Here is a 23,256-nt window from a genome sequence, read left to right on the forward strand (position 1 = left end):
GTGCAACCCTTTTGTAGACCTTTTGAATTATTTGGTTAAGTAAAATACATATTTCAAAAGAGCGCGATAAGTTGGCAATCAGGAGGAGCAGTGGGAAAATATAATACAATGTATCTTTTATCTTGCATCTTCCTGTCTGTTTATATTCTTTTTGTGATTGCTTTTGCTTTTACAGCTCATATTTCTGTTGCCAGCATTTTGCTTATGTGTGTTTGCATAAGCACTGAATACCAGCTTGGTACCAATTTATGCTACTTTGACACTCACTTTGATTTTTCTAGCTATTTGACATAAATATTTTCACCGTTTTATTACTAATTTCATTTCTGTAATATCACTTGAAAATGTACGCTGTTATTATGAATTTAAGAACAGAGGCAAAGTACTGTTATGATTTATAGCTGTTTCTTTCTCTTTTTGCTTTTGGTTTCTTAGGTTGGAAGTTCCACAAATACACTCAAAGCTCTCCAGATTGCTCTTGCTGATACTGACACTCAGGCTATTTATCTCTTGACTGATGGGAGACCTGACCAGGTATTTCTGAAATAAGAAAACAGAAAATGCAGTAAGTGTGGTGTCAGAAGGCTGAAGTATGAGACGAATATCATACCTGCAGAGCTGAGTCTCTTGGATGTTCTCATAGTATTGAAAAATTGTATCTGAGAAATGTGCTGTTCGTGAAGGGGTTTGGATTAGAACTCCTTGCCCACAGTCCAGTCTTTGGTGTATGATAATTCATGATATTTCTCATGAGTTGTTTTAAGGAGCTGGTAATGGATTAAACATTAAAGCTGTATGTTAGTATCAAGGTTAGGATTTGTGTTAAACAAAATGTCTCCCTAACTTAGTACAAATATCACATGAATTAAAAATCAAAAAATAATGATGGTCCCATGGTATGGTTGAAAACCCTGCAATCTTGTGTGATGGCTTGAAAACCTGAAAAGATGATTGATAGCAAAATAAAAAAACCAAATCTGTGTTAAACGTTTTCTCCCAAAGAACACATGAAATATATGAGTAGGTACCTTCTTACAGTCTGTTACAGAACTTGCACAAAGGTTATGTCGTGTCTGAGGGGCAAGGACCTAATTATTAATTTACATTATTTTCATATAAAGATGTTGTCATTAATATTGTTCCATTAGGTCTCTGTATGATTCAGTTTTTATCCTGCTGAGTTAAATTGCATCTCATGTAGGTGCAATTCTGGAGTAGCAGCAGTCTGGAGTCTGGATAAAGAAAAGTGTTATTAGTTATCACTCATTAAAACTCAATTTACAACTGATTAAAATATTTCCATTGTTTCACACTTTTGCTAAGTAGGAGCATATATTAATATTTTGTTAAAGAATAATTTGGCTTTCAGATTCTTAATTTTAATATTTTTGTTAAGTTAGAAAGTAATGAATACTTGATTTCTTTTTACTTAATTAATAATGGATTTTATGATTTTTATTATACTTCTTAGATGAAAAAGGGGAAATGGCGAAGACTGCTTTTAACTGTTAAAGTGCAACAAACAATTATATTACAGAAATTGCTGTTTATCAAGATTTATGAGTGTTCTGAATAACCAAAATGTTACCAGAAATTAGAGAACTGAGTCAATAATTTCTTTCAACAATATCGTTGAAGATTTTTAGACGGTAGATCTTTTACTTTTTCACCTGAGTTTTATTTCTTCATTGGAGGAGGAACACTAGCTTTCCTATTGACTCACCCTCTCTTTTTTTTTTCATGGTTTTGAGTCAACTTTTGATTGAACTAATTTAGCTTAATAAAAATAGCAATGGTTATATACATCCAAAAATATTGTTATCTACATCCAGTGATACTTAACATCAATGTAGTAGTTTAATTTCCTTTATTAATTTCCTTTAAGATTTCAGAAACAGAATACTGATTATAATTTACATTTTATTTTATTTTATTTTATTAGAGTATCCTGTGCCTTAATGCATTATGTGTTTCAAATTCAGTTTTAAATTAGCTCATTTTATAAATTTATGAAATAGCAATCCATATAAAATTTATGCTTTTAACTGATCTATATGTCTCTAAGCAACAGTATGGCTGATTAAATTCTTACAAATTCTCCATGTTTTGTTAAATACTTTTCTGGATGCCACATATTTAATATACATTTTCTGATTTTCAGCCCCCCCCGATAATTTTGGCTCAAGTTCAGCTTTGTTGTAAAATTCCCATCCATACTGTATCCTTCAACTGTGGTGATGTAGAGGCTAATAAATTTTTGTATGAACTATCTACTAAAACAGAGGGACGGTTTCATTATTACAACATCTATTCAACTGATCCTGATGCTGCAGAGTTTATTGTTGTGAGTATCTGAAAATAAATGTGTTTCTCCATGCTATTGAATGAACCACATGACTTGTATTATTGTGATTTCATATTACAATAGATTATTTTAAAAAAGGGTTAATCCTAGTCAGATCTGAAGTCATGCAAAAGCAATGTGTGGCATTATTTTCTTATGAAATTTTATTAAACTGCAACAAAAAAGTCCAAACATCATGCGAAGTACATTTGTAGTGCTACTGTTGCAAAAAAAAAAAAAAAAAAAGCCCCTGAAAACCAAATTCTAGAAAACATACAGGCCAAATTAAGCTCTGCAGGAAACACACTTGATCTCTGCTGTGTCAGAAATAAGTTACTGTTTAAAATGAAACTATGGTTTATATCTTGTTAATAAATGAGAGAATGCAGAGCTGAATTTGAATGATTTGATGAATGAATGATTTGATTAATTTTGCTAAAAGTTTGCTCTACAACAGCCACTGGGGAGAGATCTATAATGAGTAAAATGACTACAATAGCAGTGATCTATCAAGTATGACTAAGCAGCTCAATCTAAGAATCCCCAATAGGAAATTTCTGAATAGATGTAACAGGAGCACCCATTTAAAGCATATTCTTGCTTTTAATTAAAGTTAACAGTTAATTAGTTCCAGAAATTTTAGAAATGGTGGTAGTGGAACAATGAGAACAACCAGGAATAAGACAGTACCAGGAAATTTAGAACTTTGAAGACAACAATTAGAAGAAAGATGTGAAAATACTGCAGCTTTTGAAAGATATGAGAGCATACTGGGCAATTTCGGTGATTCTGCTGATGAGGACTGTGTGACACTGCACATACTGGAAAGATGAGGGCCAGAGTCCATATTGTCCATCCTCAAACTCCTGGTCCTGTAGGAGTTGTAAAGGGATCATTGTTGCAATCTTTCCTCCTGTAGCCTAAATGATTACAAGTCAGTTCCAATGTTTACTTGAAGAATATAGTTTTTACTCCCATTTTTCAGGAACAGTATGTGATACAGATGTCATCTGTAGAGTGACAGGACAACAGTTGTAATGTACATATCTTGTATTTTATTTATTTACTCATTTATTTGCTTGCTTGCCTGGAATGAGGGGAGCTATTGCTGTCATTACATTATTTAGAAATATGGCTGTTCATATCTCAGGAGGTAACTGACTTGTTAAGGAATGCTTGTCCTTTTCCTAAAAAGGAAGAATTAAGTTGAAAGGCTGTATTGCCAAGCACAAGAGACTACCTGAAAAGTATACAAAATTTTGCAGCTGTCCTAACTGAGTCATTATTCAAAATTATTATCAGAGCTTGCATAGTTTCAGTTCAGAAATTAAACATGTTTAGGAATAATTGTAATAAAACATTTAATTTTATTTTTCTTAGAATGAAGACATAAACCTTTTGAAAAGAGAGGTTGAACAAGGAGAAAGAGACCTAGAGAAAGTGAAGACACTTCATGTCAAATGTCTGATGGTGGATTGTTATACAGGAGAAAATGATCCAGAGAATAAGTATGTCCTCATAGTGCTATTATGTTAATAAGAATTAGGAGCCATCTGTTACATTTCTTCTTTTTCATTGTCTGGCATTTTTAACCTCTGACATTCTCCTCTTTTAAAAAGAAAGGCTTGTTTGTTTGTTTTAAACAGTTACAGTAACGGAAAAGAAAAATCTGGAAAAATACATTGATACTGTGATGCCTGAAACAAAATGAACTCAAACATCCCAATAGTCTCAAATTATTAGGAATAATGGAAGCAAAGACGTTGAAATATTTTTGCTGTCTCCAGCACATGGTAAAGTTGCTCTCTCTGACCTAGAGAATTCACAAAGAATTATTATCCTATAGGTTGAGCTGGCTTGATACTTCATGACTAAATAGCCACTCATTGCAAAATGCCAATTAAAAGATAAATTACATACAAACTTGTGTGTTTAAAAGATAGCAAGCACCATGAATGAAATTCAACTTCTTTTCACATTTTTTATGTTACAGTGTGTGTCTGTATGTTTATGCTATATTTATCCTTGCTTTGTATCAGAAGATAAGTAATCTCATCATTAAAACTGGTTTCATGTTCAGCATCAGTTGAAAAACACGCTGAAAATTTAATGGTGCCAAGAATGACTATTCAAAAAGAGGTCCTTCTACAGCATACTGAGGGCAGGCTCCTGAGCCACTGTGGAAAAGTTTTCTGCATGTCTGATGATACTGAATTTCTGTTTGGGGAGCACAGACCTAGCTTCAAACATGAAATCACTTGTAATGTCTACAGCACAACCTTAATAAAAAAGTAGCTTGCCCTGGTGCCTTACTTGTATGTGAAGTAACAGTACAAAAGCAAAAAAGTAAGTTAAAAAAATATCAGATTTTTAAGACAGAAAACTATTAAACCCAGTAAGTTATAATAAAGGCAAATAAAGTAAACAAATTATAAGTGGAGAGTGCTGTGGAATGATTTCACATGTGTGGAAGGACAGGTCAGATGTCCAGTATAAAAGTGTAGATAAATGTTATTTCAGAATTTGCATATTTCATTTTTGACTAATGCTGGGACATAGGGGGGTGTGTGTGTGTGTGTGTGTGTGTGTGTGTGCATATATATGTGTGTGTGTGTGAAAGAGAGTTATTTTCATTGCTGATGATAGGTTTATGCTTTCCCCCCAGGATTCAAAGTGGCTATTACAGAACATTCTGACCTTATTAAAAATATATGAGGGTGTTGCCTTAGAAGTAATTAACATCTTTCAAATAGACTAAGAAATTACTTTTAGATAGTCTAAAAAACAAAGAATGTTTTAATTTCCTTTGAACTCCTTTGAATGCAGACTAGGATAATAGAGAAAATATTTTGCACTGTTAGAAACATTTGAAATGAGTATTTAAGTTACCAGAAAACTTCAGCATTTTTTAAACCTGTGTTATATGTTTGAAGTAATTTCTTGCTTGTTCCCTTTTTTTTTTTTTGACACTTACAAGCAGTAATCACAAGCAGACACATACTGTGTCTTCTGTAACCAAACATGTTGAAGAGCTTAGTACTACTCTTAGCAGTAGGCCATGCTGTGCCTCAGAAGAGCCAGCATCGACACCACATCAGCAAATCTGGCAAACCACTGCTGACAGTCCAGCCCGAAGGAAGAAATCACTATATGCGGGTAAGACTAAAACGAACTGTAGTTGTTAGCAGGATTTATTCACTAACTTGAAAAGATTATGTGAAAAATAGCAAAAAGCATCCTTCACTGGAGGAACAAATAAAGCCTTTGATGATGTAAATAATCATATTTTGGAAATTCTGCCTTCTCTTAATTTTTTAGTTTTCAGCTGTCTTACTCATTTGGCCCAAACAGACAAATGTCTGCTTGTTTATGCTGCATCACAGGCCCTGCAATGAAAATATAACCACTTTGACAATGTTTTGAAATCTCTGTAAACATTTTTTTAACAGTAGAAATTAAACCCGTATCTCTTTTGATTCTAAACAAGTACATCATTGGCAAGAACGAAGCCCTGACCTATGCTTCACTAATTACAGCATTACTTACACTAATATTTCTCCTTACTACAGCTGTAACACTACGTTTTGAAGCATCCTTTGTATGCAGTCTGAAACCAAGTTTACCCAGCTGATGTAAAAGAAGTCTTCATCCCTGGGAAAGTACAAAGTGCAAATTAGTGCTGAAGTATTTTTGTATTTGAGGTCTTGTGTAGGCAGTCACTTAAAAATTCAGACTGGATACCAAAGGAGAACTCAAAAATCCCAGGCATGTGCTTGAGCAGTAAGTTAGCTCTTCCTTTCTTTTCCTTTCAACACCTACAGAGCAAACAAAGACGAGTCTGCTGCGAATCCTGAGCCATAGTGTGAAATCCAGGGAAGAAAGACCAGAGGAAGGAATATCTCCTGAAAAAAAGAGTTTTTCTGACAAAAAGTGTGTGACATGCACAACCACTTTCAAAGGCAAGTGGACAGAACCAGAAACTCTGGGTGGGGCAGACGATAACATTTCTCCTACTGCATTTGTAATGAACGGTGCCTCATTTGAGGCAAAACTGAGCAGACCTGCGTTACAAAGGACTGGGGCACAGGACAGTCACAGAGAGCTGGACATGTGGGAGGGTGATTGTAACAAGGTGATTGTAAACAATCCTTACAGCTGTGGCCAGACTCCTGCCAGTGCTCAAACAGTTTACAACAGCTTAGTTATATCCACGTATGTCCACGGTATGTGGCAGCTGTGATACAGCTATGCCTTAGACTGCTGAAAGGGTATCACAGTTGCTTCTTATCAACAGAATAAATAGAGCTTGGGAATCTTATTCTAATTAATAGATTGTTGTTGTGATACAGTAATTTGTAGTTATGTTCAATGTTGAGGTTAAAGCTGAGAGTGCTGGTTCTAATTCTGTGGTACCAATGTAAAAGGAGGTTGCACTTTATTAATATGCTTAGACTTGCAAAGAACATGCTCTCTGGGACAGATGCTTCTGTAGAGACAAAAATATTTCCAGCGGGGCTTAGATATACATCCATTTCTCAGTAATTCATGCAACTCTGGACTTTATGATGGTCCTCTAAGTTGTTCTAAAACCTCACCTATGCTACTTAAAGATGTTTTACTTTTTTACATTTCAACATCTTATTTTGAGTTTTTATATACCTTTTATACAGATTTTCATAGCGATATACCTTATAGTGATTAGCCACCCCTGTCCATCTCATTAGTGACAGTATTTGATGTTACATCTTGATTTGGGGAATAAATTGGTTAATCTTTCTTTTTGGGTTATAAGAAATAAATACATACAAAGTTCTTTTTTTATTATTAATTCATTTATTCCCCACCTATTTTATGAATTTACTCGTTGATTAATTAGGTCTTGTGAGGTATGTAGTAACACTGTTACTATTGATCAAGCACCAAGAAAAGCAGGAAACGTAATTCTTATTGATTAATTTAGCGAATGAAATAGACGTTATTGTCTATTTTGTGATATCTTTGTGACACTATAATAGGCTCAAATAAAAAAAATGATGCTATTATTTGTCAGCTTGTTTATGTAAATTTTTGCATGCACAAAACCTGTGAGATAATAAAATGCACATATTTTATCTTAGATTTGAAAAAGGGGGAAGCTGTGAAAAGGACATCTAAAAGGTATGTGTGTGCATACATAGATACATCACAGAAATTATAGTTTATGTTTTTCTTTGGTCATTTTAAACTTCTCAAATGTATTTCTACCTTGAGCTACCTCTTACAGTCTCTTTCTTCTAGTTCTCTAGATATCTCTTCTGCTCTTTGGTTAAAGACCCATGGCTTGGTGGCTAGGCGACTCACCATCATGGATGCCTTAGCTCCTACAGCTGTCCCTCATGATACCAAATACATCCCAGTTCTGGACAAGCATGTGGTTTCTAAAGTATTTGATGAGGTAAAACTCTTACAATGTCTGAAAGCAAACATAAAACTTGGTACTGTTTTCAAAAGGATTTTCAATTTATTTCTATAAATGTCATAACTGCATTTTCTAGTGTTCATTGTAGATGGTTGATGTGCGCTAAATGCATAATGCATATCTGAATGTACATACATGTTTCAGTAAGAAAATAAAACTGATAGTTAATAGTATTGCAGACTTTACCCTTAAGTTTTAGAGCTATATATTTTTCTTTCACAGTTACCAGTTGATGGCAGTATGCCATCAGGTGTTCAGCAATTTCTTGAGCACCATAGCCTCTACTGATACATATTAGTTCACTGAAGTGTGTGTTTTAGGTCCATAAAGTCGTTTGGAAAACTGCTCGTACACAGTTTGTGGATTTGTGCATTCTCAAGGTTTACATGTGTCTGCTAATACCTTTTGAAAAATATTGGAATTCAGTAATTAAAATTTGATTCTGATAGGTGTAGACAATCATAGGATTGTGCAAAATTCACAATGAATTATGTATCACGAAGCTGTGATTGCCGTTCCCCTTAAAGGAAATCCATTTTGTGGCAAATTGCTCTAATTCATCTTGTGTGATGCATCCTATGAAAGGCCTATGAATACATTGTAGGGGTTTTTTAACTAATAAAACGTGTTTATTTAAGCAATACTAAAAGAAAAAGCTAAACAGCATCTGTTTAAATAATAAGGACTAAGCAAGGGTGTTGTAATAGGATGTGCTATAGGGCTAAGTAAAGTACATTTTTGTACATTTTAAAGTTTTTATGTTTGGTTTTTAAATTCAGGAATGGGTATTTTTGCTATAGGGTGGAGATTGTGGAAGCAAAAACAGATCCTCTGTTTTAGTAAAACCAAGTCAAAACCACGATCTTTAAGGATTTTTTTAAAGTATGAGATTTCTTTTTCTATGTAATAAAAAGGTGGCTTTTTGTATCAAAAGCAGCAAAAAATGTACATTTTAACATTGTAGATGTAAAATAGCCATTCGTACAACAAATTTAGATGTTCAATGATTAGAAAACTGTACAAAACAATCTAAATGATATGTCAAACAAAAGACATTTTGACTTTTGCATAACTCTTATATCTGATTCCTGAGCAGTAATTTCTTTTCCCGTGTTCTTCTGAATACAGCTACTAAGTAGAGGTCTGTCTTCCATGTTTCTAAAAGAAGACTCTTTCAAATCCTTTCCAGACAATACTGAGCCGCATTTGAACTGGTATTTACAAAAGCAGTAGTCTGTAAAACAGTGGTCTTTGAAAACAGTCAAAACTATGATTCAGCAAGTGCTATGTGTAGGTAATTTTTAATGACAGTTTATGGGAGCTTATGGTAGTCTACTTTAGGGCTGAATTAAGTTGTGTTCTCTAGAATGAAGAGCTGCTGTATAGAATCCAAACAGCGATCCGTGGGCTTTCTTTAGACTCAGGGGTATAAACACAAACCAATACCTAACTTTTACTGCTTTTTCGTACCTGCTAATCTCAATTAGTTCTATAGAGACACTCAGTTTCTCAGGCAGTGGAAAATTATTGTTCGATGTGTAGAGACATGGATTTTTCTGGATCTGAAGCAGAGTATAGAAAGGAAAGCGAAGACAGGGGTTGCACACAAGGTGGAACCAGTAGAATTTATGAGCTATGGAACCCACTCTCCCTCAAGCTTCATGCCAGCATATCAAGGAAAAGCAGAAAACAGGTTCTGAGCCTAGACATATAGCTTGAATAGGAGACATTTAAAAATTGATTAAGAATTATTCTAGTACTTCAGAATACTTCATTGAAGATAATAAATATACAGACATTTTTGCATTCTTCCTTCTGAGATCTTTGCTTTTCTGGGGATAGTATAATTTTTATTTTTGGCCTTTGCTAGCAGTGATGATGGAGTAACTATGAGCAGTTTTCTCACCTTGGAGATGCAGCAAGCAAAAGGTTTCCATGACAACTGTTCATTAACAAGAGGCTGACCTGTTGTTTTCAGTTCTGTGTGACCTGTCAGTTTCACATGAGTTACTTCAAAGAGGTTTATTCATTAAGCTACCATTCAGATTCATATCTAGAAAAAAAAAATAAAATGGCTTGGGGGCTTGTCTAAATTAAGCTATGATGGTTCTGGAGCAAACTTTCCCTACAGAATCATGTTAGTATCTGTTGCAGATTGTGGCATCTTCAGTACAACTTTGCAAGTCATGGTGTTTTGACTCAGTGCTTTGCTCTAAAGAATCAAGTTCAGATTCAGCCAACAAAAACATCTTTGTTTGGTCTAAAATAAAGATTTTTCTAGGGCTATCGTACTTTGGTTTTGTCTTTAAAATTCTGAAATTTTGGTTTAGAAAGAAAAGCCATTTTGAAACAAGTGAATTATTTTGATATGAAAGTTTAAGTATTTAATTTAGAAAATGACAAAACATTTTGGCACTAAAAAGCTTCCCTGTGATTTCTTTCAGCTGAATCTGTCAAATTTCACTTGACTTCATGAGCAGTTTTCATTGCTTTCAAAGTATGCATAATATTTCAAGCTTACTATTCGCTAAGAACACATGCCATTCTGGTTTTATTCTTCAGTATGGTAATTATGTGTTTATGTTTCTGTCCCTCATTTTCTATTCAAAGCAGTTTATAAACTGTATTAAATATTCATTTCTGAAATGATGCTGTTTGTACTTAGAGCTACTCTGGCAATTTGTAAGGGAATGTGAGAGAGGGCTTCTACATGGTGAAGCCCTGCTGAATTTTCATTAACTTGGTTTGAGTAGCAGAGCAGACGACAACCATGGCAGTACGGAACTGGAAGAGGGTGCTCTCAGCTCCTTGCCTTTCAGCTTTCAAACTCCACCTGGAAATGACAGGTAGCCAGATTTCATGTCTCACAGTTCTGTGCAGAGATTTACATCATCTGTCTCTGGCAAGATACCTCACTGACATGTTCCCATTAACTTTAGCATCCAAATGATCTTAAGATGAATTTAATATTAGGAGCTTTGATGTGGTCTGCCAGTGATGTGACACAGATTTATTAATCAGAGTGAAGATGTCCTCAGAAAGAGAGGGGAATATAAAGTCACACTGCTGCTCCTGGAAAAATGGTCATGCAACAGTAATTCAGAATCCAGCTAGCTGTGATGATTCAAACACAAATAAAACATCAATGGAAAATGCTCAAATGCTCTCAGAGGAGTCTTTTTATTGGATTTTTTTCTGATTGCTGGCCTTATTCCCCCAACAGGAAGTTTTAGTTGTATTTTAATTGAACCTCATCTGTCTTTTTGTCATCTATATCCGGATCTCAGACAGGTACTTGGAGAAGTGTCCCACTTAACCATATGTGTTGAAGAGTAACATTCTCCATCTTCTCCATTTCTTTCTTGGATTTTTTCTGGTTTTAATCATCTTTGGAGTATTGATGTATAAAATACCTTTTCCTATACAAAATACTGAGTAATTTAAGAGGCTGAAGGATGGTGAGACTTTGGACTGAGAGGTGGGAAGGCATCTTTTCTCTTCTCTGTCATTCTTTTCTACCCTTTTCTCTGCTTTTGAATATCCACTTGTAAATGTATGACTTTCTGTTTAATAATGAAGTTGAGTTATGTAGATGCAGTATTGTGAGATTTGAAAGGTATTGATGTTGCTGATCTGACCAACCTGTTTGGGTTCCTAAGCCTTATTGTGGTTAATTAAGACTAGTTTTATATTTATATATAAATATAAATTTCTTAATATAAATATATATTATATATTCATAAATATTTTAACAAATAAATAAATAAAACTATATAAGTATAAATACACAATAAACAATTATAAGTGTAAATATTTATATTTATATAAAACTCACTATAATTAAGTGAGCAATCTCTAACCTTGTTTACCTTTTGGTGATCAATGTGATAGTGAAAAATGTCTCTCTCCATCTTTAGCACTCCAGTTCTTTAGACAATATCGTCCTTTAGAATAAGAGCTTAAATATATTTAAATAAGTAACTATCACACCTGTATGCTAGAATTAGATGCTAGTAGGTATAAGAGAGTGTTGTTTTAAAGCAACACAAGCTGGAAGATGGTCATGCTCTAGACATGCTTGTCTCCTTTCTGACCTACCCTTCTATTATTTGAGTTGTTTGAAAGTACTGATTTAGTTAGAATCAACTAGTAGTTAGCGACCTTAATTTGCAATTTCTGCATAAAAGGATTGTTTCATTTCAGAAGATTTTATTAACAGGCTGGAAAATAAGTCTTACTTCTGACACTTTGGGGCTCTCAGATCTTTCTTTCTGCAGCCTTCCAGTGTTCCTTCTGGCTGTTCTGATCCTTGGACATGGACTCATGGGCATTCAGTTACTCTGGTGGAAGAAAAGTTGTATGATAAATGAAGTCTTTGTCTTTTATTTTGTAATAGATGTTACCATTGGCCCAGGTTAGCAATGACAAGAAGCGGATCAAGCTAATTAATCCTCAGGCAGTGAATCTTGATGCCTATAAAGACAAGCTGGAAGAAGCAATTAAATCCTATGAAAGGCAAGTCTACTTATCAGAAATTCATCATGTTTTCAGTCTAATTTAAGATTTTTCTTATGTAGTGGGTAATTGCTCACACACACTTTACTCAATACTGGTAATTCTGCACATTAACACACTTTAATCCACCATCAACCTGCAGGAGAAATGTTTATTTGCTTAAAAAAAAAGCAGAATGAAAGAAGGTGGTCATGGGAAAAAAAAACCAAACCAGGTAAAGGAGATAATAAGTAACATATTTTTATATTCATATTTCTTCAATGAGAAAAAAAAATATCTTTTACTTTCTTGGAATAAACCTGACAACAACAATCCATGGGGAGGAATCTCCCCTAAACAGTGCTAGCCAGACTTTTAACTTACAGTTAAGCTCCTAAATCCATAGACTGAGTTTTAAATTAGTAGCCTGCTTTTTGCTGCCAGCTGCCTAGCACTTAACTATGGATGCAAGAATGTAACTGAGGCACCTATAAGATATTGATAATTTAATTATTTTTTGCTTGAGAGAGATGTGTTGTGCTTATTAATTAAATGTTGGTAAAAGCACATCAGAAGTAAACAGGACAAAGCTATTTAATCTCTAAGATATTTCTTTCCTTGATTTAAGATTTGCATTTTTTTTTGAAGTAATGCAATTATTTGACTGCTAATGTTGTTCAGTAACCTTAAGAGACCTTCAACTAGAACTGTTTTAATAAATAACTTTTTCAGAAAGTATTCTAATAACATGTACAGATGTAATTGTTTTATATGACCACAAAACCCTTGATGTCAAGTGTTTAGTCTTTGTTTTTTGATTAATGCCACTGAGGCCCTTTAAATTTTTTCCCCCTCTGTAGCTCTGTGATCATACCAGTTCTTTTTAAAGCATGTAATAGTTCTGTTTTTCATTCCCATTTCCTATTTCTAAATGTATCCATCTTTTGAAGTAAACATCAAGAATTATGATTTACAAATGCTGCTTGCTTTGTCTAATATTAATGTAATCCAGTGAATAAAATTCTGTTGGGTTTGTGCGTTGTGTCACTGAGACAATGTTATTTTTATGAGGCTGACGATGAACTCAGAAATCTGGACTTGTCAATCGTTTTGATAGAAGGTTCAAGTCATGTATTTTTGATGATGACTTCTGAATAAAACTTCAAGTTTTTCATTGCTGTGCCATACTGTTGAATATTTTACATTTATTGGAGGGAAAGAAGAGGTTTTTTCTGGTTAAATTCTGATGATCTTCTACTGACAGCATTTTCAGTCTCCCTAAAACTTTGGTGATTGGGACTACTGTTTACTTACGTTTGCCCATAGAGGTCAATGAATCAGTGTATTTACAATAGTAAGATGGAGCCCCCAACTTCTGTGAAAAAGGTATATAGAAGAGTGATCTGCCTGAAGATCCTTACAGTTGACAGTGTAAAAAGGAGTTCTCATTGCTTTTCCTCTACATGTGATAGAAAACCCAGTCAAATTTATTTTGTTCTAAATGCCACAATGCTTTTCCAGTAAATTGAATTTGCAAAGGCTGCAGTTCAGCTTTGTGAATAGTGACTAGTCACAAATGTATTCTGACATCTATAGATGAGACAATACATCAAGGCATGCAGGTTTCAAGAACAGAAACAAGCATGACAATAGCTTCCCCACATGTCAATTGACCTTAGCATCAGATTTAGAGGGAGAAAAGGAGTGAGGGCAGAAATTTTGTGCTCTGACAAAAAGAATATCCAGTACTGAAGGAGAAAAATGCTGGAAGCTTCAAACTGTGTATGATCTTGTATAGCCAGAAGCTTTTACAACTGAGTTAGTTATGAGTGTGCACATTTAGGAGTATGAAATAGGCAGTGGAGCATGCTGAGACTGCAGATTATAATGAACGAAGTAATTTACATTCTAAAAATGCTGGGATTTGGTTTCTAGTAGATAGAATGAATCACCGAGAAATTCATATTAAAAATCTGGTGTTAATGGGCTTTTTTGTACATGTGGCAGTAAATCTGGCAAGACTGTTAAAAGTCTAATGGTTACAATCTGAATTTTTCCTAATAATAAATTTGTTCTTTTATTTCCAAAGTAAGTTTGGAAATTTTTCTAGAATTACACCTATTAGGATCATTGGTAGAGGTTTATTTCTATAGTGTGAAATGAAGTAATTGAGTGATGCCTTAATTGTTTGAGATGTTATTAGAGACAACTCTATGCTAGAATACCTAATAAGAGTTTATAATTGATGTCGAAAAAGCAAAAGCAGAATGTTTAGTGGTGCTTTTAAAAGATCTCAGAACTGCATTACTTTGAGATAATCTGTTTTCCTGACAATAGTTTTTCTTCATAGCCAGAGTTTAATGAAGTAGAAACCTGAATGGTACAACTGAGGGGTTATCATAGCAGGAAAAAAAAAAAAAATTAGCAGTGCTCTCCATGTGTCTTCAGGCTACAGTTTTCTGAAACTGTTTAATTGGAGAAACTATGCTTATCTCACTGGCATTTAATCAGTGTTGTTATTTGATTTAGCTTGCTGGTGCTGAAGCGAACCATCCATAGAAAATCCTGGCAGGAAGCAGCAGCGATTGCCATTAATCCTTCTATGACCCTGAAACAGTCATGCTGCTACTTGATGAAGGATGCTGTTTTTCCATCTACTCTTGCAGTTGATAATTTCATAGCTGAATGATAAGGACACAATCTGATGATACAGTGCTCTTGGAATACAAATCAGCGCAGTTATCTTCAGAAACAGTGTTTATTTGGTAGTTTTGAGATGATCAGATGCACAAGGAACTGTATGCCCTCAAAAACTGCTTTGCTTTCTTTAATAGGCGCCTAAACCTAGTGATTTGGAGAGCACTATCTCAGGAGGAAAAGGACAAGTAAGCTATCACCTTTTGGTTTTCCTACCTACCTCTGAAAGGCTGGTCATAAATATTTGATACTTTTTAATCACTATTTCAACAAACTGGTTTTATTTTCAAATATTTCATAACTATACCCGGCTTTCAAAAATATATATGTGATACAGAGCAATATTAAAATCTGGACATCCTTCCTGCAGTGCTGATTTTTTTCTAAAGGAAAGAACTTGCATTCCATTTGTGTGGTGCTGCTCTATTCTTAACCAGTGTCAAGTGGCAGGGCTGGGGCGGGGGGCAGCATGTTGTTACCTTTGGCATCAAGGTAAATCTCTCATCCAGTAAAAAGCACTTCAGTGGCTGGTCTGTAAAGGTATAATAAACACCGCTACAGCATGTGCTGGAACTGTGTATCACACTGGAAGTTTGTACTGCTGTAACTAGCTTATTTCTGTATACTGATTTAGAAAACTAGTGACTGTATAGACAGGACTGACATCAGTGAGGTTAGCATCTGTTTACTTCAGAGAATAAAGTGAAGATCAATTAATGAAAAGTGAATGAGCATGAAATATTCCTAGGCAGTAAAATGGGCATGAAAACTAGAATGCTTTTAAGAAGACTTAAGCTAATGAGCAAAAAATACAGTTCTATCATTGATAAGGAGAACTAAAACCCAGTTCTGGTGCAGAAAGGAAGCGAAGGCTGTTAAACAAAAGAACAGCATATAATTAAAAAGAAGGAAATAGATGTCTGTTGAGAAACAATGAGTTTTAGAGTATAGAAAATTGACAGGGTGGTATCCAAAATATTTTATTGTTGGTAACATATGACCTATTATGTATATAATGAAAAAAAAGTCCCAGCAATTGTACAGTCTGTTGCTAGAGGGTCATATTAACTTTTTTAATACTGATGCATAGAAATGGAAATATTTGATCTATTTATCTTATAAATTTAAAATTTGTTTGGTCATGTTCATGTATTACAAAAAGATGACAACATACTTTCAAAACTGGTGATCTGGAAGGAGACAGTAATAAACAAAGTCTGCTAACTTGGTCACAGGGGTCCTGAAACAATCGGTTGAGGAGCTTTCTGGTTCATTAGTGTGTGTTAAAATGTTATCTCAGCTACTAGGGAGATTCAAATTTACTAGAGAATTGGTAATATTGTGCTTGTGTTCAAAACAGTTGAGAGATCCAACTCAGGAGATAAGTTAACTTGACACTGATTATAAATTAATAATGAATTCAGTTAATACAGAACAAAATCTAGGTAAATAACTATACCATTCATGTTAATTTCAATACAAAGCAGTTCCTAGAGGAGTAGAGAGATAAGCAGTGACAAAGAGTAGAGCAAGATGGTAGACATCACCGTAGTTGCATGTGTTGGTTAGACAGACACTTAAATACTCTCCCCCGTTCTAGGTTTCATGGTTGTTTTTTAATGTTGGCAAAGCTGTACAGAAGACCTATAAAGAGCTACTTTCTGAGTACTAAAAAGATGTTATTTCCAATTGGACATGTGAAGAATTCTACCTGTTCTGGATTTTGGAGGGTTCAGTTTGTCTCTGTTTATTGACAAGATGACTGTATCTAATTCATCTTTTGGTTTATAAGTACCTTCAGGGTGTAGCTTCAAATTGGCTCTCTAGTCTAGTGGACACTGACATAATCTGAACCATGGATGGGAGCAAAGTCCAGATCACTGAGTGAAATTGAGCAGTGCAGGACTGACAGAGGAATAAACAGCAGGAGAGTATCTCTTTATGCAACCAGACAAGACTGATGTAGCAAATCAGGCCAATTAGTAGGTGTCTGGTGCCATTTTATGTTGTCTAGATGCTTGCCATTTCATCCTAGCTGCTGCTCCAGAAGGGCCAGGGATTTCCACAATTTCTCAGTTGTATCTGCAAGTTCCTTATCGATGCCTTACGTATTCTAGGACCTCTAAATTGGCACCAAACATCTACGCCCAGCCAGGTGAATTGCCATGTAGGTGTCTTTCTCTGAGATACGGTTAAGCCAGATGTGATTGTTTGACTGAACGCAACAGTAGCTGGATGAAACACAAGAAGATAGACTGGGTGAAGCTGGTTTTTTTTTTCTGCCTTTGTGCTTAGGGATTCTGTTTGTAAAGTACTGCTAAAATTAAAATTTTTCCTACTTGTAATCACAAATCTTTTAAATTGTATTTTATTTTTTTAAGATTTAAGGAGGATGGGCCAGTCCAATATATGCAGCATAAAAAAGCTTTGCTGGAGGCTTTAGAGAATTTGGGATGGCCAATTTCCTATGAAGATGTGGTATTGTTAGAAGATGAGATACTGGCAGCATTAAAATATATACAACAAGCCTCTGATCTTCAGGAAGCTGTCAAAAAGGAAACTGAGAAAAGCTCAGAGTCACACATGAACAACAAAAAGGTAATAGATTGGAAGGGATTTTTTTCTCTTCAGTATGTGCTTCTGGAATAATTTTGTTCTATGATTATAGTATGGCATGTTACCTACCATCATAAAGTAGGCATTTAGTGTGATGCTAAATTAGCGTGATACAAATGGATAGAGGAAAGAAGGTAGTTAAAAAGAGAGCAAGCCTTCAATGATTTTTTTTAAGTACTGGGGAAGCAGAAGTTCTGAAGATGAGAAAAACACAGAAATTGAGCCGCGTCTCAGAAACAATTCTGAGCAAAGTGTCTTTATCTCCTCTGCACTGACAGCAGAGGTATATACGAAAGAAGAGAAAGAAGAGATATATTAAAGGCAATTATGACATAAGATTTGTGGTTGGGTTAATATCTGATAAACGGGACTAAAAGGTCTTGCAATGTTGGAGTAATTCACTGTAATTTTCTGTGGTATCTTTATTGTAAGAGAAAAGATGAAGAGGTTGGATTCAGCTTCATATTCAGACCCTAAAATTTAGCTGTCCATAAAATGTAGGCATACATGAACTGATGGCTAATCTCACAGTGTTGAATGGCATCAGTGGCATCTGGAGCTCATTCTGAAATAGATACCTACTTCTGGAGAGCCAGAGTGCTCTCTCTACACCATTAATAGATTAGCAGAAAGCAGTCTAGCCACTCTGATACTGTGATTGAAGTTGCTGATTTTTGATCAATATAATCCCTCAGATGAAATTTTGATTTTACTTGGATTACTATTGAAAGATTAAATGAAATGCATACAGAAATATGTGAAGCAATAAGTATAAAAATAAGGCTAAGAAATTATTTTAGGCTGTCCTATTGGGAGAGAGAATATACTTTTTCATTTTAGCTTTTTCTGTGGTGATATATATGGTTAGAAAACATACCTTAGGTCACAATGATGTATTCTCCTATTATTATTTTTGCTCTTTCAGAACATTCTTGAAAATGAATTGATTCTACCTTAATGGTTTTACTGTCAGGATATGAGTGTGAATTCTGAGGGAAATGATAAACAGACTTTTAAGTTTTTAGAAGCGATTGAATCTTCCCTAATAGAAAGGTTTCTGTATACACTATTGATGCTTTGAAATTCAAAGTACTTCCCTCTGAAAAAAACCAAGCCATTTCTCTTATTTGTTTTCATTTTTTTTCATCTAAAAGCTTCAGCAAACAATACCTCACTGGGAGTGCTGCTGCCTCTAGAGAGCGGCAGTCTAGGTAGAGTAGTGCTATGATAATATTAAATTAAGCTTTCCAGGAAATTAACAAGAAAGAAAATATTTTCTCAGACCTCTAAGTTCTAACGGAAAATAAGTAAAAACAAACTGAGAATTAATCGTAAAGCTGATATATTAATATATTAATTTTCTTGTTCATTGTTTTATATCATTGAGTGAGGGAAACTACTCTTTGAACTTGAAGGTGTGATTGGCCTAGTTACAGTGAATGCTGAGGAAAGTCCTCTTCTTTGTATTATGTAGGAAAAATAATCAAATGACCATAATAGTTCTTTTTTGCCCTGACATATGCATGTAGATGTATACAAATGTATATATACACACACACAAATACATCATTTTGAAGGGGTAAGCTAAGTGAAACTCAAATAAGCACAGTACAAACCTATACTGTGACTTCTCAGCAATGAATGGAAATGTACAATTAGAATTTACAACTGTAAATTATGCCACGTATCCATATTCTCTGCTCACCAGAGTATACCAAAAATCTTTTATTTGATATTCCTTGACTGAGATATACTTCTCATTTCACCAAGATCAACAACAGTTTTCATGATGAGCTGTGGCTTTTTACATACTATGACATAAGTTATACAAAATTATTTGTGTTAAATTGAACAGAATATATTACGATAGCACAGGCCATGTATGAAAATAAGTGATTATGGAAAGGATCATATTCATTCAGTTTTCTATGGCTTTTAAGGATTTTTTTCCATTAACACTGTACATTTGGAAACATTTTAATGTCTTCAAAAACCAGATGATCTTGATTAATTTTACTTCAGTCTGAAAATATTAGATTGTTAATACATTTCTTTGGACTATTGATTTACCTCTGGCATATAATGTCCCAATGCAAGAGCAGCGGAAGCATGTTCATGTTTCATCTGGTGACTGTAATTTTACTGTTGCTTTGAAACAACCAATGTGTGCTCTCAGACACATGTGATTAACATTGTGCAATCACTTATCCTGAGTCAACCTGCTTTAGGAGCCTAATCACAGCACCATCCTCAGTAATTGCTAATCTGCAACTGAAAGGCTTTAAGAGTGAGAAGCAGAAATGCAGATGCAATTAAGAGTTCTGTTTATGTGGTTGAAAAAACAGTGGAAAAAAAAACCCAGAAAAAAAATGGGGAGCCTTTTGAAAATGCAGTCAGAGATTTTTCCAACTGTGATGTCTCTCTACAAAATGGGTATAAAAAAATAAACTGTCAGCTGAAATATATTGCATGAAGGAAATAGCTGATACGGCACTGAATGAAAATTGTCATTGTGAGATGGTAGAAAAATCACAATTATCCTGGAAGTCTATTCAACAAAGCAGACTTTTAATTTTTTTGTTAATTTTCTTTCACTAAATTCAATATAAAATCCACTTTTAAGGTTTCCTATTTATCTACACAAATTCTTAAAAGGTTTAGTAATCCTTTTTGGATGTTCTTGCTATGGGAGCTTGTTGTTTAAGCCTGCAACTGAATTGATGGTCTGGTTATCCTCCCTGTGTGCTCTGACATTCTCTAGGAGTTGTGTTCAGGCTGCTATGTTTGTACATGCCTGTCAAAGGTAGGGTATGCCAGTGCCATGTTGGAAGAGGATGAAGTAGACCTTCATCTGCAAAGGGCCTTGAGATGACTGAAGACCTCTAGTGAGGCAAGAAGCAAATGCCTTGGGAAATGAGCCAACACATTTAGCTGTTATCAGGCAAAATATGAAACACTGAACACTGATGATTGCCTAATTGGAGGGCTAATTGTGGACTGTATTTTACTCTGTTTACTCAGTTCCTTTTGCTGTACAGTTTAAGCATGGGTTGACAAAAATCTTTCTCTTCAGTCTGGCACTCAGCTTTCATCTAAAGATGTTAAAAATGAGGAATGTATCATTTACTTTAGCTTTTTCTAAGAAGTAACTGCTTTGACTTAAAATACTGTTTCTGTTTTCTATTTTGAAATTGTCAGGCAAACAGTCAGCCATAATTTTTTATTAGGTTTTTTTTCTCACTGAATTATAAAGCTGTTTACAACATGATGTCACCTGGTGAAAGGAATTATTTAGGATCCCCTACCCACTTCTCTAATATTAGACAACCTCAGGCATACTGAAGTCATGGTATTACTGTTCTCCAAGCGTGATAGCTTCCAGGACAGTTGGGTGTGTTCGATTAACGGCTGTAACATTTTCATGTAAAGTATTTTTTCCCCCAGTGTTATAATCTGGCCTTTGAGAGTGATGGAGAACATTTCCTCTCATACTAAATATTTCTGTTTCTGCGTGTGAATGGACTTCATATTCTGCAGAGAAATAAAGCTGCATTCATTACTAAGGATTAACTCTCATTAAGAACATACTTCTAAAAGTACTGTGTTTCCCTTAGGATGAGCTGGAAAGTGGAAGGCTTATGCTTGTTTGTGACCCTGCTGAATGGTCACCATGTGATTAAAAATAACTTAAAAGAGTTAATAAGCATAATGTGTTTTGTAAAGCATGTTTATTTGGGTGGAAAGGGACCTCTAGTGGCTTGCTGAGTCTTGTTCTTTCTGAAAAATATATTTCATGTACAATTGATTTAATTATTCCTAATTAAATATTTATAGCTGAGATTTGATTATTTACAAGAATGGAAATTCTGAATCTCCCTTGGAAGTTTCTTCTATTTCCTGCTGTCCTATTTCTTACACTCCTCATTCTTCCTCACTGTTTAAGGATCACTGATTGATGTCTGTTGATACCTTTTTTTGCATTCATGTGTTTCCTAAACAGTTTGGCATCTGCTGCCTTTGTTCTTCTGTCTCTTTAGGGAGATAAGTGAAAACAAACATCCCAAATAGCACAATAACAACAATGTTGTAACTACCTAGAAATGTTTGGTCAAGTTTTCTATTGTTATCAGTGAAGTAACCTGCTGGACAGAGGGTGTGTAGCTATGAAAAGTTAGGCTCTCTTATAAAAAGGAACTGTGTTTTGCAGAAAATGGCCTTGTTGGCACTGACAGCCTGGGAAAATCAGTGGTTGGTTGGCTCTGGAGGTGTCAGGATTGTGAAAAGCCAGTCAGAGCCAAGATACATGGAGAGCTGTGGATAGTCTTCCTATCCATTCTCACTTATAGTAGGAAAGTACAGAACCTAATCTCTTTGAAAGGGAATTTAAAAATGCAGCATGTATTGGCAGACATAAACAAAGTCTTCTTCACCTCATGTGGTTTAATGCATTGTCTTCAACAGAAGAAGAGCTAAACAGGGTGAAAATCCCTGAGAACCAGGTGGGGCTCTTTTATAATAAAAATACTGGAGAATGCTATCCAAGAAATGGGCACTCTGACAGTGTGTGGGTCAAATGCACTGAACACCTAAAGGCTATGTGAGAGGAAGGAGAGATGGATTTGAATTTAGACCAGGTTTCTGAGCTACCTGGATTCTGCAGGACTTAGCATCCTGTCGTGGTTTAACCTTGGCTGGCAACCAAGCACCAGCAGCCGCTCACTCACTCCCCCCTCACCCAGAGGGATGGGGAGGAGAATTGGAATGTAAAACTTGAGGGTTGAGATAAGAACAATTTAATAGGGTAAGTAAAGCAAAAGCTGTGCATGCAAGCAAAGCAAGGAATTCACTCACCACTTCCCATGGGCAGGCAGGTGTTCAGCCATCCCCAGGGAAGCCGAGCTCCATCACATGTAACGGTTACTTCAGAAGTCAAACATCATAATGGCAGATGTCCCCCCTTTCCTTCTCCTTTTCCCAGTTTATATACTGAGCATGATGTCCCATGGTATGGAATGCCTCTTTGGCTGGTTCAGGTCACCTGTCCTGGCTGTGTCCCCTCCCAGTTTCCCATGTCCCTCCAGCTCTCTGGCTGGCAGGGCCCAAGAAACTGAAAAGTCCTTGACTCAGTATAAACATCACCCAGCAACAACTACAAACATCAGTGGTTATCCAAATCCAAAACACAGCACTGCACCAGCTACTAAGAGGACAATGAACTCTATCCCAGCTGAAACCAGGACACATCCTCGTTGTGGATGCCTGCGCAGTCTTTAGTATTTTAATATTTGGATTAATGCAGAATGCTGGAAGTTGTCCAAGTTATTAGTCAAGCATTACAAATTACTTGATAATAAATATTCAGCAGCAGCTGTCCCTTCGGAGCCTGTGGAATTAAGTAACTGGTTCACCCAAATACCTTTTTATATCTGTGGAGCTGTAAGTCTGTGCTCAAATTAACCTTTATTAGGTTGTACTTAAAGTAGTCAGTTAAGTTCTGCAAAGAGCCTCTGGTTTAGACTGAGTTTAAAAAACTGTTGATTTAATTTATATTCTATGGGGTAAAGAATACACTAGAAAAACTTCACATATCTCCCATTTAAAGTATCTCTTTGCCTTTCTTGTGTGTGTGTTCTTGGTTTTAGGACTC

The 23,256-nt window shown here is 35.2% G+C and overlaps 1 protein-coding gene across 5 annotated transcripts in view; it reads left to right on the forward strand.

Annotated features, from left to right (window-relative positions):
* Positions 1-23,256, forward strand: part of VWA3B (von Willebrand factor A domain containing 3B) — a 74,004-nt gene that overhangs the window by 35,043 nt on the left and 15,705 nt on the right. For 4 of the 5 annotated variants that reach the window (XM_037376076.1, XM_037376079.1, XM_037376078.1 and 1 more), the window contains 10 exons: positions 436-534; positions 2,162-2,344; positions 3,725-3,852; positions 5,322-5,500; positions 6,166-6,303; positions 7,462-7,501; positions 7,622-7,778; positions 12,199-12,317; positions 15,131-15,181; positions 17,375-17,591. In XM_037376076.1, the coding sequence (XP_037231973.1) occupies positions 436-534; positions 2,162-2,344; positions 3,725-3,852; positions 5,322-5,500; positions 6,166-6,303; positions 7,462-7,501; positions 7,622-7,778; positions 12,199-12,317; positions 15,131-15,181; positions 17,375-17,591 (1,311 nt within the window). The remainder of the gene's footprint in view (positions 1-435; positions 535-2,161; positions 2,345-3,724; positions 3,853-5,321; positions 5,501-6,165; positions 6,304-7,461; positions 7,502-7,621; positions 7,779-12,198; positions 12,318-15,130; positions 15,182-17,374; positions 17,592-23,256) is intronic. The other variant, XM_037376077.1, reaches the window with a different exon arrangement.

This window comes from Falco rusticolus, chromosome 2 (genome assembly GCF_015220075.1).
Source record: "Falco rusticolus isolate bFalRus1 chromosome 2, bFalRus1.pri, whole genome shotgun sequence".
Taxonomy (NCBI): domain Eukaryota; kingdom Metazoa; phylum Chordata; class Aves; order Falconiformes; family Falconidae; genus Falco; species Falco rusticolus.